The sequence below is a fragment of the Labrus mixtus genome, chromosome 6 (assembly GCF_963584025.1).
Source record: "Labrus mixtus chromosome 6, fLabMix1.1, whole genome shotgun sequence".
Taxonomy (NCBI): domain Eukaryota; kingdom Metazoa; phylum Chordata; class Actinopteri; order Labriformes; family Labridae; genus Labrus; species Labrus mixtus.
In genome coordinates this window covers 5102643-5124876 of record NC_083617.1, presented here as the reverse complement: position 1 = coordinate 5124876, position 22234 = coordinate 5102643, and the positions used below count along the sequence as shown (strand labels likewise).

At 39.7% G+C, this 22234-nt stretch overlaps 1 protein-coding gene across 1 annotated transcript in view; it reads right to left on the bottom strand.

The window, feature by feature from the left end:
* eys (eyes shut homolog) overlaps positions 1–22234 on the bottom strand; it is a 203562-nt gene that overhangs the window by 159362 nt on the left and 21966 nt on the right. Inside the window, exons 8-13 of the mRNA XM_061039619.1 lie at positions 19880–19984; positions 13163–13302; positions 10619–10782; positions 10211–10464; positions 8029–8133; positions 1030–1152 (exon numbers count right to left, since the gene is read on the bottom strand). Of these exons, the coding sequence (XP_060895602.1) occupies positions 1030–1152; positions 8029–8133; positions 10211–10464; positions 10619–10782; positions 13163–13302; positions 19880–19984 (891 nt within the window). The remainder of the gene's footprint in view (positions 1–1029; positions 1153–8028; positions 8134–10210; positions 10465–10618; positions 10783–13162; positions 13303–19879; positions 19985–22234) is intronic.

The window sequence follows — 22234 nt, the reverse complement described above, 5'->3', positions numbered from 1 at the left end:
TGTGGTTAGAAGGAATTAAAAAGCTGGAGAGATGTTCAAGCCCCTTCAGGCTAATTTTAGATCTTTTTTTTTTTATTGTGCTATAACATTGATTGCATTTACTTAATTTTCTGTTAAAAAGGTGTTAAATTATTCTTTTTTTATTTTGGTTATATTTTTGTTTTTGTATAAGCTTTATATGTGATTTTTCACACTTAAATATAATATAAATCAAGTATATCCTCTGAAAAGAGTCATGACTGTCTACAATGGGTGTAACACCCGAGTCCCACTGTCTGTGATGTTTTCCGAGTTTTCAGAGTCCTATCTTCAGTTTGTTTACATCGCCCGGACGGCGGCTGACTCCTCCCCTCGTGTATAAAAGTTGTTTAATTGAGGGACTAGAGAAAAGAAGAATAACATACTGTACTCACTGCTTAACTGTGTTTCTAGATCACGGTCATTTCGGGTAAATTTACATGCAGTGTAACATTAGCTTGCTAACACAACAATGCAGCGCGAGTTGTTTTGGTTTCATGCTGGTGCTCAAGGGCGACATCTACTGGATTAAAAAATCGCATATAAAGCCTTTAAACACGATAACTTTTTAAAAAAAATTTTTACAGGTTTTCCTAAATTACATAAAATAGCTGAAGACAGACATATATATTTATATATGGTACATCTTTGCATCTTGTCTTTAATTTTTGATGTTGCCGCTTTGATTCAAGAAATATGTCAGACTGTTTATTACTAATAAACTCCTGTCAATCAATCAATCAATCAATCAATCAATCAATCAATTAATCCTTACTGCGCAGACTCAAGGCTCCAAATGCGCAATATGACAGCACCCGTCACTGGGTAGTTTTGGCTTCATATTTGTACAATAGGATGAAGTTACGGCACATTGTCCATCTTTATATACAGTCTACTGTCCTGCCATGTAATAATGTAACACTTGTAGATAGATATTTATTTTTCCCAAACTAGGACAGTCTCAAATAAAGCTGCATGAATACAATAACACATGTTTCAGGTAATACTCACCACTTTTACAAATGCAAGAGACGTTCTGTCCATCCTTGGTCTCAGAGCATATTAACGTATGTTCGCTGCACAATCCAAACGAACAAAGGTCAATGTCCACGGCGCAATCTTTCCCCTTGAACCCTGCAATGAAAACATAAATAAACAACTCGAGAAAAGAAAACCTTGTTCTATAAAAAACAGACCTGAAAAAAAAACCGCAAAATAACACACATATGTAAAAATATATGTGGCTTTGCATTTTATAAGGTTAGAAGACCTTTTCTTTTGCAGATTAATGGAGGTATTGATTCTTCCCCTTGCAATCTACCTGCTATGCAGTATGCTAATTGAGTGAATCATTGACAGAGACCCACCCCAGCAAACTGATCTATATCACATTTATCTGCCCCACCAAATGCACGTCTGCATGTCACTGATAGATACCCCTGTCAATATCTATTGTTGTAAATAAAGCTCAGACAGATGGTGAGGTAAATGTCATTACTGTTGGAACAATTGAGGATGACTTGAAGGGAGAATCATGAGATGGATTATTGTGTTTATTTCAGTGACATCACACAGTAGGGAATTTAGATTACAAAAGAAGGTAATTTTGCTTAAATTCTTTTATTTACAAAGTTTTGAAATTTGACTTAAGAGCGTCATGGAACTTATTTTTTTATGTATTGTTTTGGGCCATTTTGCCTATATTAGATATGACAGCTGAAGAGAGACAGGAAATATTGGGAGGAGAGAGAAGGGGGATGACGTGCATCAAAGGGCAGAGGTCGGATTCAAACCCAAGGCTGCTGTGATGAGGACTATTGCCTCTGTACATGGGGTGTGCAACATAACCTTTAGGCTATCTAGCGCCCTGCGTCATGGAACTTTTGAGTTTTTAAAAGCAAAATATAACTAACTTCATACCCTTTCTGACTAAAAACATCTTAAAACCCGGTGAATCTTCCCACATCTTCTTTCATGTACAGCTGTTTACATCCCTGTGCTGCAAAGCAAGTCTCACTCTCGGGAGAATGAGTGAAATCGTAAGAATGTAAATCCCCTTTACCGAGACGTATAGTCATATTGGAATGTGTTTTTCCTGTTGCAAGTAGCTTATCACTTTCTTTATATTGTGGCTCATATCCAGAGCAGCGTACTTTACATCAACACATCTATCTAGATATTTGATGACCTTCCAACTACCCTTTTTCTCATCATATTATGTATTGCCCCGACTAGTTAATGGACGGCTATCGCCTCCAACAGAGTGTTTCAGAAGTGTTTAATAACCAATTGTGCATGCAATTCACTCGGAGGTTAATGTTGCATGAAGGAATGTCACATTTACAGTGTCACACGCTCCAAATGGGACCTCCTTTTCTATCTGACAGCTAGGAGTGGCTCAGCCAAACTGTGCTGCAGAGAGAAGGGCAGAAAGTACAAAAAAAATTAAAAATAGAAATCTCAAAGTTTAAAGTCAACAAAACATGCTGTGATGTATTGTTGAATGCAGTAAAGCGAGTCCACTCTATTCTCGTATACAGTGGTTGATGATAACACTCATGGGTCATAACTACTACCCGTTGGCCTGGATTACTGCTGTTCATCAGCATATTTAATCATATCTTTCATCATCAATGTTCTGGTCGCTTCACTGAACTGAAAATCATGTTCTTGGATCTAAATCCCTGAATTAAGTTTAATAAATAAAATGGGATTAATGGTTTTGAACAATTACGAAACCTGGATGTAGCTTGTAAGCTCATTACCTCCTGTGAGAGGTTATATGTCGGGCCTTCCTTGTTGGTTTAACCGTTTGAAGCAGAGTTAATACAATATTGAGAAGATTATTGATGGGTCAACGAAAGAGATTGTATCCGAAACCCATACAAATGTACTGCCTACCACGCATTCAAATAGTATTTACTGTGTACTAACGAGCAGGATTTTGCACTTCCGCATCAGCTCCATTTTTTAACACTGGTGGATACTGCTTGATTAGAACTTTTGAGTACATGCAATTCATTTATTTTGTCATCGTTTGTCGATTAGCTGAAGTGATTTTAATTCATTTCTTTTCACTTTTGAGTTACATGGCTGGTGTGCTCTCCTTCCTGGTTTAAACCAAAGATGAGGCTGAGGGCAGAGTCTGGCTTTCTGGGAGAGGACCATACCAAGTGTTCTGACAGTATGGGGGGGGGGGGGGGGGGGGGGGGGGGGGGGTGTTGGGGATCTGGGTTCCTTTTGTAAATAACTTTTAGTTATCTTGTGTGAAGTCCTCCCCTGTGTGATATTGTTGTTTTGGTCAGCTGGCTTAAATATACCCCTCACTTCTCATTGTGTTATGTGTGTTAGTACAGTTCATATCCTGTTCAGTTAGCACTCTTTTTTCAGTAAATTAATAATATTTTTTCCCTTTCATCAAGTCCTCCACTTATATATTTTGCTATTTTGCTTTTGTAAGCACAGTTTTTGAATAAAGAAGCCTGGTTTTTTAACTTGTAACCTCTGTTTCTTATGCCTCAACTGCAAGGTCCATAACATCTTATGTCGTAAACGGAGAATGTTGGTACAACTTGGTCCAAACACAGAACCTTTCAAAATAGTGATAGTCTTTCTGACCCTTTGTGTGTTTTTGTAGGGAGAAGCAAGCAAACCTGATGCACCATTCATCTCACTGAATTACTGAAAAGATAAAGTAATCAAATTAATCTGTCTATAAATCTGTCGATTAAATCAAAACCATAATGGAAGTTTTACCGACACATCGGTGTTCTGTTTTTTGCCCAAATCAAATTAGAGCAAAATGCAGAAACGTGATAAGGGCAGATTATCTACAGAGATGCATTTACGGCACCCATTATGTCATAAAAACACAGCAAGTAACAGGTGCTGCATATGTTTCCAGGCAGTCAGTGTTTTAATGACTTCACCTGCATTTGTGATGATTTAGTGTGCAGTAAAGCAGAGGGCTGTTTAGCAGAGGGAGCTGCACAGACAGAGGGCTAAAAAGCTCAATGCCGACTCCACAGGGGGAGTATTGTCTCAGTACATCAACATTAAAAAAAAGCCTCAGTTAAAAAGTAGACTTGCATACAAATATTGGAGTTAAATACCCTCTGTTAATTATGTTACTGAATCCAGATCTTCCTTTGTTAAGTATTCTAACCTTTGAACTCTTCTAAAGAAACGAGTCAGAGAGTACATACATTGGAATTACAATGATTAGAATCTGTACCAACTGAGGTTATTAGGTTTTGTTCTTAAAGGTCACATACTATCCTCCTTTTCATCCAGTTTAAATAAGTCTCAGAGCTCCCCAAAACATGTCTGTGAAGTTTCTTGTTCTAAATCCACTCTGATCCTGTATTTGATCATGTCTATAAACCCCTCTATTTCAGCCCTGCTCAGAACAGGCTGTTTCTGTGTCTGTACTTTTAAATATGTAAATGAGCTGTGTTTGACCACGCCCCTCTCTGGAAGGGCTTGGGGTGTCTCGGGCTTTCTCGCTCCATTCCCGATTGTTTACAGTGAGAAGAAAGACTCAGAGAGCAGATAAAACACCTAGCTGTGGGAGTGTCACCCACCTGGGGGAGGGGCTACTGCCCTTTGTGATGTCATGAGGGCAAAATTGCCTGTTTGAGCACACATTTTTTGAAAAGTGGAGCAGGGAAAAGACGGAGAGGATGGACTTTTCTCATCATTGGGGGGTTTGAGACTGGTTAGGGCCACATATTAGTGATAAAAAAAAACAAAAAACATGGGAACGTGTATTTTGCACCATATGTGACCTTTAACACTCCAACTTTGTACATTGTATTTTTTTAATATTTTCTTGTTTTCATCTTCAAAGAAATACAGAGCCTACATTGTTGTTTTGCTTTTTGAGATGTCATTTCTTGGAGATACTTCAAGTGCTTTAGAAATTGTATTAACTTACGTTTATTTAGCTTTTGTGAGTTATTTTTTAGCTTTTATGGTTTTTATATGACGTCATTTAAAAAACTATGTTTAGCAAACAATGAACCCATAGCCAGGTCTTGGCCACTCTTTGACTTTCAAGCCCTTTTTAAACGGACATCGTCGACCATCCTACACATGACCACGGGGCTTAGGTGTCTTTGTTTTTTTTTTATAACAATTTTTACCTTTTTATTATACTTCACAACAACTTATACACAATCATGTGAAAAATCAAAGCAAAGAAAGGACTAAAAGGTTAAAGAAATGATTTCAAAAAACAGATCAATTCTCTGTGCCAGAGTGCATTGTGTGCGTCCTTTACACCTTTGTTCTGTGAATGTTCTCTTTCAAATATTAGTTTGTAAATCCCGTCCTGTGTGATGTGGTTGTTTGCAATGGAATGTGACATTGGACTTGTAATGCCAAGTGGGCGGACTATGGCACTCTGACTCGGGCAATCAAGCAGTGATTAGGCATTTCATTACCAGAGGGCATTGTAAAATCAGCCGCACATTGAGGACTGTAACACCACCTTCTATTACGGACTGAATGTGGATCCTTTGAGGAACATAACCTTCCTAAAAGAGCACATGTCACTCTGCTGTTCATCTCCTTACACTGGCTCCCAGTTACTGCTCGCATCAAATTTAAAACTCTGCTGCTAGCTTACAAAACAGTGACAAAAACGTCTCCTCCTCACTTTAACTCTCCCATCCAGGTCTACACTCCCTCCCGCCCACTACGCTCTGCCAATGAAAGGCGTCTGATCCAACCTTCACAACAGGGTCCTAAGTCTCTGACTAGACTCTTCTCCTCTGTCGCCCCCCGGTGGTGGAATGAACTACCAAACTCCATTGGATCTGCAGAGTCCCTCTGCACCTTTAAGAAAAAGCTAAAGACCCAGCTCTTTCATGAATACCTACTAACTTAATGATGATGGTCTCCATATTATTGATGATGATGATGGTTGTGACGATGGTTTTTGTTTGATAACGACGACTTATAAGATGGTTTCTATACTGATTAGAGCTCTCAAGAACTGCCCTCAATGTTGTGCTTTGCCTCTGGTCACTTCCTGTCAGCACCTGTGTGTCCAATCAGACTCAAAGCTGATCGTTTGCTCTTACTGACATTTTTCCCTTTTTTTTTAGATCCTTGCTTGTGTTGTACTTACTCTCTGATGTACGTCGCTTTGGATAAAAGCGTCTGCTGAGTGAATTGTAGAATTGTATGTGTTCTAAAGTTTCCAGACATATAGATTTGTATAAAACATGGTGTACCCTAATTCAAGGACCAAAATGCAAGATATCCTGTCCCTCAACAACTCCACTGGCTCCCTGTCAAATAACACATTGACTATAAGATTTTCCTTCTCACTTTCAAGGCTCTCCATAACCTTACACCTTCATACCTCTCCTTCACACATACACACCCTCCCTGACCCTCCGTTCTGCCTCCTCCATGCTCCTCACCACACCTCCTGCCCGCCTATCATCAATGGGGTCTCGAGCCTTTAGTCGTGCAGCCCATCGTCTCTGGAACTTGCTCCCACAAACCATCTGTGACATTAACCCTCTCTGCACCTTCAAATCACAGCTCAAAACACACCTTTTAGATTAGCCTACTGTGTCTGACCATGCCATTCTTACTGTTGCTGTTTTTGCTTTTAAGTAGTTGATTGTGTTCTTGTTTTTACTTAATAAATAAAATGCATTATTATTATTATTGCGTGAACATCAACTCTACGGAGGAGGGGGAGGGGGAGTCAGCCTTCTTTAATGTTTTGATTTTTCACTGCAGTTACCATTTTAAACGCTAGGTGTCAGAGTTACATATTGCTCCTTTAAAGAACAATGCTGATAAATAAAGCTGATTCCCATAAGAGACCGAGGCTGCAGAAGACCTTCCTGTTGTCCTGTAGACTGACAGGGTTGTAAATTCTATCAAACTCTTTCACTTAAAAGGGAAACATGCTATGGCCATAACTGGACAACCACATGACAAAAAAATCAGCACTTGTCACAACAGTAATAGCTTAGTTTGGCTAATGTGAGCATTCGCTAATAATGCTAATCAAACCAGTTAGTAAGTGTGTTCCGCTTATGCTAGCACAAGTATGCTAGCGTACCTTGCACAAGCATCAGCTTAATACAGTCACTGAGCTGATTTAGACTTAGCTGTATCCTGGATAGCAGATAGCTGTATTCTCTCTAACTCAGACTAAAGGACAACACATCTGTGCTGGGCACAAACACCCTTAAACCCTGTGTTAGACATTATAAATTACCTTGCTGTTGTTTTTAGTAGATCCAGCCTAAAGCATGGTGAATAAAGTTTATTTATGGGGGGGAAAGGCTCCAGAGGTTTTATTTGTGCCAACGTTGGGGTACACTGGTCCCACTGAACACCGGCCCAAATGCATGTGTGACTTGGGCAGAGTGAGAGAGCAAGCTGGTGCCCAAGGGATCAAGGGAGCCAGTCTGCCCTTTGCAACACTAAGCAAACGTTTGCTGTGTGTCATACACAGAAGTTAAAACTTCACTGTGAATTTGTGCAGAACTTTACGGCATCATATGTGCCAGACTTGTGGGAATCGCTGGGTAGAGAACAACTAAATTGTACTCTGGATCGCCCCTTGATATAGTAATCTGTCAAAGTGACGGACAGCCTTCAGAGTTTTCCAAAGGCGGTCCAAAAAGGATTCGGTTTCAGGCGACCTCTGATCAGAGACGTGATGCATCTTAGCAAGAAACAGCACCTTCTGATGTGGATTTTCTAACCATTGCTCACGATACAGATTTATTTTTTTTCCATGCAATCAACATTTCAAATTACGAGATACTCTATAATTCTTCATTGTGCTATTTTAAGAGGCATATCTTGGAAAATAATTGAAAAATTACCAAGGTAAACAGACAAGTGTGTACTACATACGAACAAAAAAAAGAAAAAAACCTTTTCATGCATCCCCAAGGTACACAGTACACAGAAAATTAATGGCATGATATTTTTGTAAACATGCTCAATATAACACAAGAATTTGGTACTTACCCAGCGGACAATGACAAATGTAGTCATTTATCAGATCTATACACGAGCCTCCATTTAGACAAGGCTGCGACCAGCAATCATTTACATTCAAGGAGCAGGCCCGTCCTGCAGGGAGAAACAAACAAACTCTATTCATTTATGTCACATTGAATACAGGTTAAAATATGTTTATACTAACACACTTGCTGCCACTGTGGACATGTTGAAATGATTGGAAAATAAATTAAAGCCGCAGACGCAGTAATAGGTGGATATTAATTGTAGCCACGGCAACATTTACCACATTTTCAGCCCATACTTGTTTTTTTTCTAAACAGTAATTTATTGACGTCAGAGGGAGTTTATTACCTCTAGTCCTACAGGCTCAAGCTGTGATTGAATGATAATGTGTTCAGCTTGTTGCATGCAAAAAGGGTCAAACCTCAGTTTTAGTATCCTCTGGGAGAGAGGTAGATGTAGAATACTTTAAATGTTGTACTGACACATGCAAAGCCCCACCAGGCCTGGCCTCTGGCGATATTTTAGCCCTCTTAGTCCTCTATGAACTGCAGAACTCATAGAGAACTAACAACCTGACAACCTCGGGCACTGCTCTCCACACACCTCCTGCACACCTCTCCCTGCACTCCTGTCTCCACCAAAGGTAATTGTGCTTTTGCCATCATGACCCAACACACTGGAAAGTGCTCTGCTAATCACGTACTGTAAGATCCTCACATAATTAAGGTAGCTGCTGACAGTCGCTCCCAGCCTAAATATACAGTACAAGCACATGGTCTATGATAATGTGACAGACTGTTATGCCAGCATGTATTAATGAATTTAACAGCTTACATGTTACTGCTCCACTGTTCAATTTGGACCTTTCCATCACACATGGCCGAGACTTTTAAAGTAAAGTAACAGTCTACATTATGCCAAATGTCTTAGATGCCAAACTATCTTTTTTTTTTTTTTTTTTAAAGATTTATTTCTGGGCATTTTGTGCCTTTATTGGAGAAATAGGACAGTGGAAAGAGTCAGAAATCAGGGAGCAAGAGAGTGGGTAATGACATGCGGGAAAAGGAGCCACAGGCCAGATTTGAACAACGGCTACAGCCTCCATACATGGGGCGTGCGCTCTAACCACTGCGCCACCAGCACCCCAGATGTCAAACTATCTTAAATGGTAGGTATAGGTAATGCCCTGTTCCACCAAGCGGTCCAGTTCAGTTCGGTTGGTACAGTACACATTTATTGGCCTTTCCACTGTCAAACGCTGGGAATGGTAACAAATTAAGCGATCCTATTTTTTAGCTACCCTTCTGTTGAGGTGCCAAGCTTATTGATCTGACCCTAATGGTCCAGCAAGACACACTGAAGTTTGTTGATTGGTCAAAAGAATCTTTGCTTCTCTTGCTATAGTATCATTAAAGGACAAACACAAAACATGCCGTTTTTAAAAATTTACTGGATTTCAAGTTTTTTTCGACTGTCAGTGTGTAGCATTGCCCAACTCGTCCATCAGGCGGTGCGCCGTTGGATCTTTTGCAATGCTACCTCAGTCAGAACAGCCAGGTTGGAGCGCATGTCACATTGATGTCAGTTTTGAGCGACACCTGCCACAGTTTGGTGCTAACGGGATAGGCGTAAGCAGAAGTCACTCACATGTGGAAAATAATTTGAGACAGCTGAAACAGATTTAGTCTCAAGTGGGACAGTGTGGGATCTCACAGCTATTTTGGGTTGAACTTCTGTACAAGCAAAATCTTGAGGGGTCATATCGTAACCGACCTGTGTCTGAAAGCATATTCAAAGAATAAATGTTTTAAATGTTAAATTCAAAAAGAGAACTTAATACTCATATTTTCAGCTGTATTAAGGAACAATATGTCAGTTAGGAAACCACTGTTACTTTTCTATTTAGGGTGATTTCAATCATCTCTATAGTACAACTGTTACCATTACTTCATTCCTATCTCGTTTAATTGGACTCACCGCTTTCACATCTTAAGTTTACATATAAAAGATCTATCATTAGTTTAATGATCCTAATGCTCAAGTAACTGTATCAATGCAGCACATTCTTGGTTTTTAATTCCTCACAGTAGACTAAAAACCTGCAGTGAAAAGCTGGGAGTCCTGTGGCTGGCCGCACTAATGGCTGTAAATAGGCTCACATTCACATCAGATGGTCTCATACCCTCAAACCCCGGGGGACAGTGGCACCGATAATCACTGATTAGGTCCACACAGGTGGCGCCGCCCGCGCAGGGGAAGCTGTTGCACTCATTTGTTTCCAGTTCACAGAGCGATCCTTCATATCCGAGCGTGCAGCGGCAGGCAAAGTTACTCCGCTGGTTCACGCAGACACCGTGCTCAGAGCAGCGATGACCAACACAGTAATCAATGTCCTCCTCGCAGTAGACGCCTGTGTATCCTCTGGGGCAAAGGCAGCTGTGGACACAATGAAGAGAATGTCTTAATACTGCATAGAGTCGGAAAGAAGTCTTTCAAGCCTGAAGGGGAGAGAAACAGTAAATGTCACGACTTTTACAATCATTGACATTCTCCTGCATGAACCGCCTGGAGACGACCAGCGAACGCTCACCTGTAGCCGTCAATCTCGTCCACACAGGAACCTCCGTTCTGACACCAATGCTGAACACAATCATTGACATTTATACGGCAGTTCTGACCGGTCCAACCAGGTGCACATATGCAGGTGTATTTGCTGGCGTTATTCAGCACGCAGCGTCCTCCGTTGGCACATGGCTGTTGGTAAAAGATAGAACCGTTAGATAGCAGACACGTCATGGTTCATGTGAAAACATGGGATTGCTTCATTCGGTGTGTTAATATCTTAGATTAGAGAGAGCCTATGCTGGTTAAAATGTCACCAATAAACGAGAATGAAACCTGGAGACATTTCCCGCTCCTGGCAGCCTCAAATTGAGCTTCATCACAGCCATCTGACTCACTCATGAATACAGATTCATGGTTTTATTCTGGCTTCTCGCAGTGTTACGTGGAGCATCTAAATCATGTCTTACAAGACAAGATCAATGGTGGTTGAGGGGCTAAACCTCCCAAGTGTTCTCCATAACAGAACAGATGTGCCTGCTAGCTGCTACATGTGTATACTTAAAGGAGGGTAAACAAAGGGGAAGAGGAAGAGTCTAGGAAGGTGTATTATGCAGCCATCATGGCATTTCTGTAAAGGGGCCAACAGACAGCCTTTCTGCACAGTGAGTGATCATCTCAATCTGTCATCTGAAGAAGCTCCACTCCTCGCGTGGCAGACTCAAAAATACAGACATTGCATATCTTCACATGCACTCATCCGTTTCGATGGCAGGAGGCCTTTTCATTCCTGTAAATGTGCCACTCATGTGCATGCCAGAAGCAAGGCAACCTGGCAAAAATAAGATCAATTCCAGCGTTTTTTTTTTTTTCTGATATCGTGCAAAGAAAGTGCCAAAGCTTTTTTTTTTTTCTTTGACCATGAATACTTGTGCGTCACCACGTTCAAAATCAAAGAAAATATGCTTCAAATATTCAAACATGCATATGTGAATAAACAGAAACCCCCATACATACAGAGTGTCTATGTATTTAGAGGCACGCCACAGTTCACAACTCAGTATTGATTCAAATGTTTTCACAGAAGCATTTCCAATTGAACAATAAACTTCAGAAGAAAGCAGAAAATTCCCTCATTAGTCAGAGTTAAATACAGATTTCTTCCTGGGTAAACCAACATACTCTGCAGCTTCAGCACCAGCTGATTGCTGTGTTCATGGATCATGGCATTTGCTGTCAATTTTCTTGTGGGACTTATTGTTATCCCTGTGTATAACAAAGGATTACCACATGTTTTATAAACAACATACTGAATGAATATGTGGTACCTTCTCACTTTAGTTCTCCATTTTAAAATTCAGTTCATAATGGGAGTTTGCAGATCTCTTTGATGCTACTATAAGTTAATGGGAATATTCCTACTCTTCAACTTGGGAGGTGTTAAAACCCATCAAAGATTTAGCTTTCTGTTTTTTTATACAATGATGGTTTAATTGATTTCTTATAAAAGCCCGACCGATTAATCAGAAAGCCGATAATATCGGCCGATATTAGCTTATCGGTATCAGCTAATTTGATCGCAGATATGCCCCTTTATTACTCGATTTATTCACCAGTCAAATACCTATTTTTTAAGCTTCATTGTATCACACTAGCAGTTCACCTTCCCCAGAAGAGTGTACTATAGTGATTACAACAAGCTTTAACACTCTGTTTGTGTCAAGCGGACGGTCATGCACATATATACTGTACATGCACAGTTACTTTTTAGTTGAGTGACCATCTTCTCGTCGTTACACTGTATATCTTTGAGTGTTTGATAACTGCATTTGAGGGATCAACACAATAAATGCAGACATTTCTATCCATCCACCTCTACAGATTTCATAGATTTTAGAAAGATATTGGCTGATATATTGGTACCGGAGTTTTTTTCTCACCAATATTGATATCTGCCCGCAAGAATTCTGTAACAGTCGGGCCCTAGTTTATATGCAAATAAGAGACACTAGTCACCTCAGAAAGCATTCATAATGTGCTCTAAACATGGCGCCTATCATGGGAAAGTCTGAGAACAAAGGGAGGAAGGCCTTCTCTTGGCCTCTATTAACTTTCAGTTTATTTTTCTTGTTCTGCATTCCAGTTAGAAGTTTTTGATGGATCTGATGTTAGCTTGTTAATGAGTAACACAGACTGTTTCTTAGTGGTTAGTCTAAAGCGGGCGGTCGATGTTAAGAGTCCAACCTGTGTCTTCTTTCCCACATGTCAGTCCTCACTTCGCTCTCTTCACGGTCCTATCTAAATGGTATTGTGTTCTCATAAGACAAAAATGATCAAACAATTTCCTCGCTGGCTTTAAGTGGAAACTCATCTGAATAAAATAGGTCACAAATGACATAAAAAAAACTCATTATGGTTCCCTGCTGTCGTGATAATGTTGCAGCTCTGATGTAAATAAACAAAAGACAGAGAGCTCTTTAAACAGGCATAAAGCTAAAGAGGAATAATTCACATGTGGGTACTGAACAGCAGAAGAAGAGAACAATGAAACTGTTCAAAAGGTTCTACTCACTTGGAGGTTTTGAGGACAGGGTACACGGCAGGTGAATTCAAGGCCAGATGGGAGATCCAAACACTGAGTATTTGGTGGACAAGTGTTGTTGGGTAGAGCACAAGCGTCGATGTCAACTTCACAATTCCTTCCCAAAAAGCCTGAAACAAAAAAATAATGAAGTAATTGATGCAACTCAATAAGAAGAATAGTCCTGTTTTGAAACAGAGTCCATGTGTAATAGAATATTAACTCAGTCCTTTATTAAAGAAGGAATGTGTAACTTTTTGATCCAGTAGATGTCGCCCTTGAGCACCAACACAAAAACAAACTGCTGTTTGGCGACACCTTTGCTATTCTGAAGCCTCCGCTCTCCTCCAGTGACACACCTCCACCCCCCCCACCCCCCCCCCCACTTGCCATCGCACGAAGGAGTTATCAATTAGAACGCAACATAATTAAGCATAATGAAGTGCAAGAAGCTACCAAAATTGCTCTGCTGTGTTTGCAGGCTAATGTTAGCACACTTTAGTTAGCATGTAGCTACACATCGCACATAAATTGGCAGAGATCTAAAGACAATTACGTGACATCCAAATAAGCAGTCAAGGTCAAGGTTTCTTTATTCGTCTCCCTAGGGAGAAATTTGTCTCGGAGTGTGTAGACTATGTTATTCTTCTTTTCAATTGTCCACTGATCCAACAACAACACAGCCAACAGGACTCACGCTTCTCACTCATTTTAGACAATAATGACTCAGAGAGACATTTACAGAGGATATACTTAATTTCTACTGAATTTATGTGTAAAATGTGTTTTCATACTTATATTTTTACATGCACATTTTTAAATCTTTCTTCACTGCTGTTTCTTCTGAAATTCTTTTGCCCTGTCACTTTAAATTTGTATACATTCCAAGTCACCTCTACCCAATCCAAGGAAGCAAAAAGAAAAGGTATAGTAGTAAGTACACTTTGTGTTTTGCTTGAAAGGAAGGTGATATTGAGAATTATGACACACTTGTTCATGAAGATGATAAATCTGATGTATCAGAATAGACGGATAATAATTCTGTCAGCTTCAGACGAGTGTAAATTGTGCCTTAGCTTGGATAATAAGAGTAATTCTGTTAAGAAAACATGTATTATTAAGTGTTATGATATAATAAATTCAGGTGCAGGTAGGACATGGAGAGACACAGCAGTCACAACCCAGCAACTTAAATTCTAACCATGTTCTATGACTCTGCTTGGTATGGTGGTCCTAAACTCACCAGACAATTTTCTTACATGGGGGAAGTCACTTCAGCGTGAGAAGATGCAGCAGATGAGGCATATGAGCAGAAGAGGCTTAGGTTTACTGAGATAACAGATGAGATTTAGCGGCAAGGCTGGAAAAAGCCAGGGTTCGCCCCGAGGAATTTCGTTACCATGGATCTGTGGCCACATCTAGTTCCAGTTTACTCAGGGAGTTAGGGATTCATGATCGGGGATTACCGCAGGCTGCAAAAGGCAGCTTCAGAGGCAGCAGAAAAGAGCAACTGACAGCTCTGGCTGAAAAGAGAGAAGGCGGCAGCTTGTGTGCAAACCAGCTCATGTTTAAGATAGAAGATACGGCAAATCTCAGAGTCAAGTCAGTGGACAAATAACGCTCCCTCCTCTCTGTATATTTAACACATTTTGGAGATTTTGAGTGTCAGTCCACTATGTACAGTAAAGCTTATTGTTAATATTAATAGAAAGTGGGAAAATCCAGTGGCAACACTTGGATTTAAAGTGTAATCATCAAACTAGCGGCCCAATTTTCATTAAACTTTGAGGAAAGCTGCAGCATATGGGTACAGAAGCACCAATCAGTCTGCAGGAGATCTGAATACAACTCACAATTAAAGCAATAAAAGAGGATCAGTCTAACAAACAAGCAGTATTATCGACCAAGCTGCAATGCTCGTGTCTAAATGACAGCACATCAGACTCTCAAAAAACTATTAAATGGCAGATCCAGCCCCTTCAAAAAGCAATTATGTTAGATACGACAAATATATCCAGAAAATACAACGCTATTATTCTCTTTGCAGCTCTGCAGAACAACACCGCGCTACTGGCCTTGATTGAGGTCTGCACTTTACCAGTGCCCTTTGGATTTCTTTAGATATGCCTTTAAAAGCAACAACCACACTCGAGGCTTTTATGTGTTTTCTACTTCATAGTATGATTTAGAATAAGTGGGGAAAAAGGCTTCTACATTTGAAAATGTGCTCCTAGCAGATGTCCACCTCTGCAGGTTGGCTGAAAATGAAAGCATTGAGTATTTCTCCAGTTAATATGCTGACAGTAATGTAATAAAAGCATTAGGCATGTGCAAAGGGAAGCACAAACATCGTGTCAAGATATATAAGTGAACCTGGATAGAAGTATATATATATGTCTATGAATTTCTTTTTGCCTCAAAACTTTCAAACTGTAACTCGATCGTCCACTAATTGTAAGCAACAGTAGGAACCAATCTGTATTTACTGATTCTTAGGACACATATACGTACTAAATTGTGGGAAATTATTCAGTATATTGCTGGCTGTGTAACTCATAGTAACATACAGTATGTTATGTATGTATGATGACATAGTATGTAATATGCTGCAGCTTGCATGTTCCTAAATATCCAGACAGCTCAGTGTTGATAATAGTCCTGATCATCGCTCGGAGGAGGTCGACCAGGGAAGGCACACGATCACTGTTGAGCCTGCCGGGGTATATCGTGGGTCTAATTCATCTTGACATCTGTGTTGGGAGGCTCTCACTTGATAACCCCAATGACATAGCCATCAGCCCACCCCCCAACTCATTCCTCTAACATCACACTAGATATTCCCACACATGCTCACACAGAAAGCACAAGGCGCAGTCACATCCGATCTGATATTGTGGGAAGAAAATTAGCATCAAAGAATGAAAACACTCCAGATGATCATCTTTACAGGGACTGTCTTACACTGACGTTTGATTAAAGCCTTTATTTTGAAATCACTGATAAAAAAAAAAAGAGGAACATAAGGATAAGATAATTCAAGAGAGACTTGGTTTGAATCATTTTTTCCTGCATCGTTAATTCTTATTCTTAATTGGTTAAGCGCTGTACACATGTGCTCCTCACAGTATACCTGTCAGACAGGAGGTGGGGGCGGAGGGTCTCCTGAGGTAAGAAATTATGTTAAAAAAACAACAATATGAAAGTAGTGGACGAAGCAACAGAGTCCGCTCTACAATGCTATAATGGAGGTTGTAGTAGTTGTGTGCATGCAGTCTATGCAGTGATAAAAACATCACCACCTTCTTATCCTGGCTCGAGGTGAATTCTCCGGATAATATCCTGCTGCATTCTCACATCAGCTCACTCAGACTCAGGGTGAAGAGTAAGAAAATGTGGCTGTTCCTGTTCACACAATCAGCTCCTCCTGGAAATATCAGGAGTTTGTCTGCCCTATAACTTTTTCATATTGTGTCTAAACTTAATATAAATTAAATGAATGATGAAACCAAACCAAACGTGCAATCATCAGTCGCCAAGAAGGGCTATCTCCAATATAGAGACAGAGCTGACAGCTGCATCGCTGCAGCTGACAAGCAGTCTGTGTCAACACCCTGACACTATGAGCCGCAGCATTTCAGCAAGGCAGTTGTCATGTTCAGCTCAGTCAGGAAGTGTGACGGAGCCATAATTCATTTCTAGAAGAAAACCATCAAACATTAGCTGATCAAGCTTCTTCAGTATGAGGACTATAGAAGCTTTTCAGCCATTCATGACATGAAAACTCTTTGGGTTTAGGACTATTGTTTAAACAAAAATGTGTAGTGGGACTATATTTCTCTGGGCTCCAGGAAGTTTTGATGAGCATTTTTCACAACTTTCATTTCAAATGATAAATCGATAACCTACAAAACAAATTCAAATTCAAAGAGATTAAACAATGATGAAAATAATACTGTGTTATAATCCTTTCCCTGAGCTCAAAAGACTTTGATTCAAATGCTGTAATGTTAGCTTTCTCATTACCAACATTTATGGCAACAAGTTTACAAATGAGGTTCTGGCTTTAAAACTTGCAGGATTTTTTTAAGGAGTTCTCACGTGCTCCTCGATTCTGCCAAATCTACAATTTCCTCCTGAAGTTCAAAGACATGCCAGTTTTGTTTAACTGGAATCATTCAATTCCCTGAGGGCAAAACTTTGGGTTTTTTTGCCTGGGTGTCAAAACTGAGAATGACTGGCAACCTGTCTAGGGAGTACCACATGTCTGAAACGCACGCTTTAAGAGTCTCCAAAATCCAACAACCCAGAACTGGATAAGCTGTAAAGGGAAATGGATGGATGGATGGATGGATAAAAGCTTCAACCTATCAGTCTGGTAAGTTTCACTACAGACACTTCCAAGGGCTGACAGAATTTCTTCACTTGATGAAAATATGATTCCACCTCCAGAGGTCACCTTTGATACTGAGTGGCTTCAGCAGCTGATGAGGCGAAAGGACTCGACGTGTCATTAACACTGTTATTGTCCTTTAATGTCTAATTGAGCACGACTGAACAAACACTGTGTTTCATAACCGTCCATCTTACATTCCCCCTTGTTTGCATGAACAAAACAGCTAAAAATAGAAGCAGCAAATTCTTCCGAGAAAATAATCACCTGGACAAAGATGCTCTGCTCGCAGTGTTGTTCGCATGTTTATGCAGTAAAATGTTCCAGTAAATCAGGCAGACACACTAACTGTGCCAACTTCATGAAGCTCCTGCGAGTCGTCCATCAGTTCATGTTCAGTGAGTGTAAAGTCAGACTCAGGCCGTCAGGCACAATAAGCAATTACGGGGAAATTATATTAATGGGAGCTCCATAATATAATGTTATGAAACTCTCATTTATGTATTTGAACAATTTGGTGCACAACCGAGCCCTGGCAGTGAGCAGGGTGAATTTTCTCAGCTATCAATCACAGGGTGAGACTGTAAACTGATACTGTGAATAATATGCTGTGAACACTGGCTGCACCATGTTGCCTCCACACAGCACAATTAAAGACGCTTCCATCAGGAGCCTGCTGAGAAGAAGGCTTTTTAATGGCTTGTTTTATATCTTGGATTTCTGTGATGAAAGCCTTCTAAGTGCTTTATAAAAACACTGGAAGGAGATAGAACCATAAATATGAAAATATTACAAATTGAAAATAGCCCAAGAACAGAAAAATATCTTTACTTAACAGTAGTTATCAGAATCATTCATATTTAGTGATATTGATACCATTATACCTCTTTAACAATACGAGTCTTTATCAATGCCATTTTCTACTACTTTTTATTATTTAGTGGAGAGCGACATGACTAATTGACTGATTATGAGGAGAAAATGGTTGTATCTTTATTTAATTCATCATCAGTTTAAATTATGTTTTATAAGCTTATTAGAGCTTGTGTTTGGAATAAACCAAGCAGAAACCTCTGTTGTTTGAAAATGAAGCCAATGCGGAAATGCAAAAAGCTGCAGTTCCTCAAGTGTCCACTTGAGGCTGGTTGCAAAAGCCTCAGGAGTCACATACACACCCATTCAAAAATGGCTCTTTTTACGGCAAAAAAAAAAAAAACATGTTTGCAGCCTGGTTAAAAAAACAAAACAATTTGGTCTGAATAGCTAATTTCTTTATCCACACACACTGACTGTAGGGTGTGAATTCTTTGATAACTCATCCGTTTTGATTACATTAAGAGTTGTTCATAATGAGGGGCAAGCTAATCTGACTGATGGGTGGGTGTGTTGTAGTTGTTTGTCAGGAGGCATAAGACAGCCTCAGCCCCAGCTCTGCCCGTTACTAGATTATCCAAAGGTTAGTATGAGGCACCATTGAGACTACCCCCATGTTTATACAGTCTATAGTATGGGTAGGTTGTAATTCCACCTGTAACGTATATTTTATATTGCTGATAAAACACATTTCTCTAAATTTAAGTTTCTTACAAAAACACAAATATATTTTTTCTTGATGTTACATTTGAACATATCATGACAACGTTTTACTTATCTTTACCTTATAGTGATTTGACTGACCTGACCTTTGTTCCAAAATTATCACCTGAAGAAGACTTCTGGTCGAAACGCTGTGATCAATTTAAACTGATTGTGGCATTTGAGCTTGTGTGCGGGCCTATCTTCTTCCATGACCTGACCTTTAACACATCACAATGCAACTTTATGCCACCTAGTTTAGTTAGCTAACTAGCTTTTATACTGCTGATAATTATTAGAGGAGGGGCGGGGGAAGTGGGGAGAAAGGAGGGGAGGAGGGAGCTGAAGGATGAAGGAGGTGTGTCTGAAGAGAGCATTTGTTTTGGTCTGAAATCTGCTCTGAACATTACATAGTAAGCCTTCAATAGAGGAGTTATGAGCCCCATTCCTACTTAACAGGGTATAAGTAAGAAATAGGATTCATGTGTTGAATTACATCATGCAGACTTTACCAGCTTACTCATGCAGACAGGATGTTTCACAGAATTGGCATTGCTCGAGAAGGTTAACGACCTTTGGTTTAGAGAGTACACTGAGATGGTCCGAGGTGCCCTAGCTGAGATCTTAGGTCACATCTACAAGACACGTTTAAAAAGTCTGCAGCACAGCCTGCCTCTAGAGCCTAAACAGATAACACTTAAATGTTATTAGAAAGTGCTAGTGTTGGCTGTAGCCCAACATACCTGTAGGACATTGGCACTGGTAGTGGCCACGCAGGTCAGAGCATGTTCCATTGTGCTGACAGGGGCTGGAGTCACACCCGTTGATGTCAATCTCACAGTTCGTCCCTGTGCAAAAAAAGAGGGATAATAAATATGTTAACAGGTTTCACTGGTGTCACATTATCATATTTTAAAAATAATCATTTATGGGATATTTTTTCTTTATTTAGGTAGGACTAGGACAGGGCAATATGGACCAAAAATCATATCTCTATATATTTTGGCTGAATGGTGAGTGAGAGTATACATTTCTTTTTTTTTCTGTAAAGAAATAAAACAAACACAGTCAGTTCAAAGTCAAATCTTCATGGGCAAAATGTCAAATGTCACACAGGCTCTTTTATGAACTACCTTCTGCATAATGCCCACATAAAAAACTTTGTAGCAATAAACTATCTTTACAATTAAAAAATGTTCCTTTCATAAAGTAATACATACAGCTGTGTATTTTGTAATGCAGGTCAGTTTTTTGAGTTTTGCGCAGAGAGGGAGAAAAGTAAAACGTTAAGACGCTACATAAACTATGTCAACATAAATCATTTTTTCTTACCTGGTTCTTGCATGAAAACATCTGTAGTTTAAACACTCAATATATTGCCCAGCCCTAGGCAGGACAGTGGATTGAGTTAGAAATCAGAGACAGATTGAGTGTAAGGAGCCCCAGATGGAAGTCTGGATATCTAAAATACAACACACCCTAAAGCCTATTTATATGAACAGAAGGTCCAAAGAAAGAGGATGTAGTGACGAATAGAAAAGAAAGAGTCAGTCCTAACATTTGTATTTGCTCTTCTAGGGCCTCATCAATCTGAATATTTCAGCTGATTATTGGATGATATGACCATTACTACTGACCTTTGGATGCTAGCAGCTAGATAGCCTATGATGACTATATGAAGAGGAAAACGCTAGTCTGGCTTGGTCTAAGACGTAAAGGAAAACACCTGTAGAGCTTTAGAAATGTGTACGTTGAAACAGATTTGGCTGTTGGCTACAAAGCTTTGACTATTTTTCCTGATTTTATAGTTCATCACAACTGAATCAGCATGCATGACTTTTTTTAGTCTGATAAGATGCACTAAAATCATCTTCCATAAACATTTGAAATTTACAAATGAACCTGAGGAAGCTACAGGCGAAACAAGTTGTTCCCTCACAATAAAGTTACAGTAAAGTAATTTTCAGTGTGCCACGGATTACTCATTTAAGATTTCCAGTTGAAGAAAATTCTGAATGTTTCAAGGCTCATGAACATCACTTTCACCTTTATTATCTTACTGGAAAAAGAATGTTAGTCATCTGAAACATAGAGTCAAGCTGATCCAAAGTCAGGGCCAGCTCAACATGCACACAAAAACAGCTCTGGAGAATTTTCACATCAAACCACTTTATTCACTGTTTTTTTTTCATGTTTTTATTACATGATCTCTTTTGTTCTGGAGCAGACAAGACAAGAATCTTAACAAGTTAGCAGCAGCTCAGCGAACAGTCCCTTCAGATATAATAAGCTCACCGCAGAGCATCTGAGAAAAACAGGGTTTCAACAAGAAACAGTTTTTTATTCAGGGTTTTTATGACTGGCTCTGTTTGTTTTGGAGAGGGGAAATCTTCTGCACACAACTAGGCTCTCGGCGTAAACCTCAGGAACAATGCATACTGTCATTTTGAAAGAAAGTAAAAAAGCATTGTAAGGTGTAAAGTCTGCTATATGCTGTTACCCCTGAAATGCTCTTTGTCAAATGAGGATTTAATAATGAACCTTAACTGGGAAGTCATAGAAATCCTTCTACATTTGTCTTCTTTTAACAAAATAAAATATAACAAATTCTGTTGGTAAAGAGATGCCTTCAGCTGCCCTGCAATTTTTCTTCCTGAGCAACAATTAGATGAAAACACTTGTTTCTGAAAATCAATTAGAATTCAGGAAATGAACCCCTAGAAGAAAAAAAAGGGACTTGGGAAGAAAATGTCCCTGGACAGACGGGCTCAATTTCTTCTCATGAAAATTGACACTTAATGAAGAGCTCATCTGTCCAAACTGAAGACAGAAGATGAGTTGGGGGTTGCAGGCTGCTGGATGCAGAGAATTGTTTGGTGCTCAACAGTTGCTGTGGTTGGGGGCGTGTGTCTTCCAGTGCTGGTTATTAATTTAAAATGTCCCGTCATCAATAACAGAGCAGCAATGACATGTAAGTGAGAGTCTCTTTTTGACAGTGGCACCTTCATGCTACAGCACAAACACTATGATTGATACCATCTGCACTGTAGTCGCTACAGGTCATTATATACAAAATATGACACGCTGTGGAGCAGAAA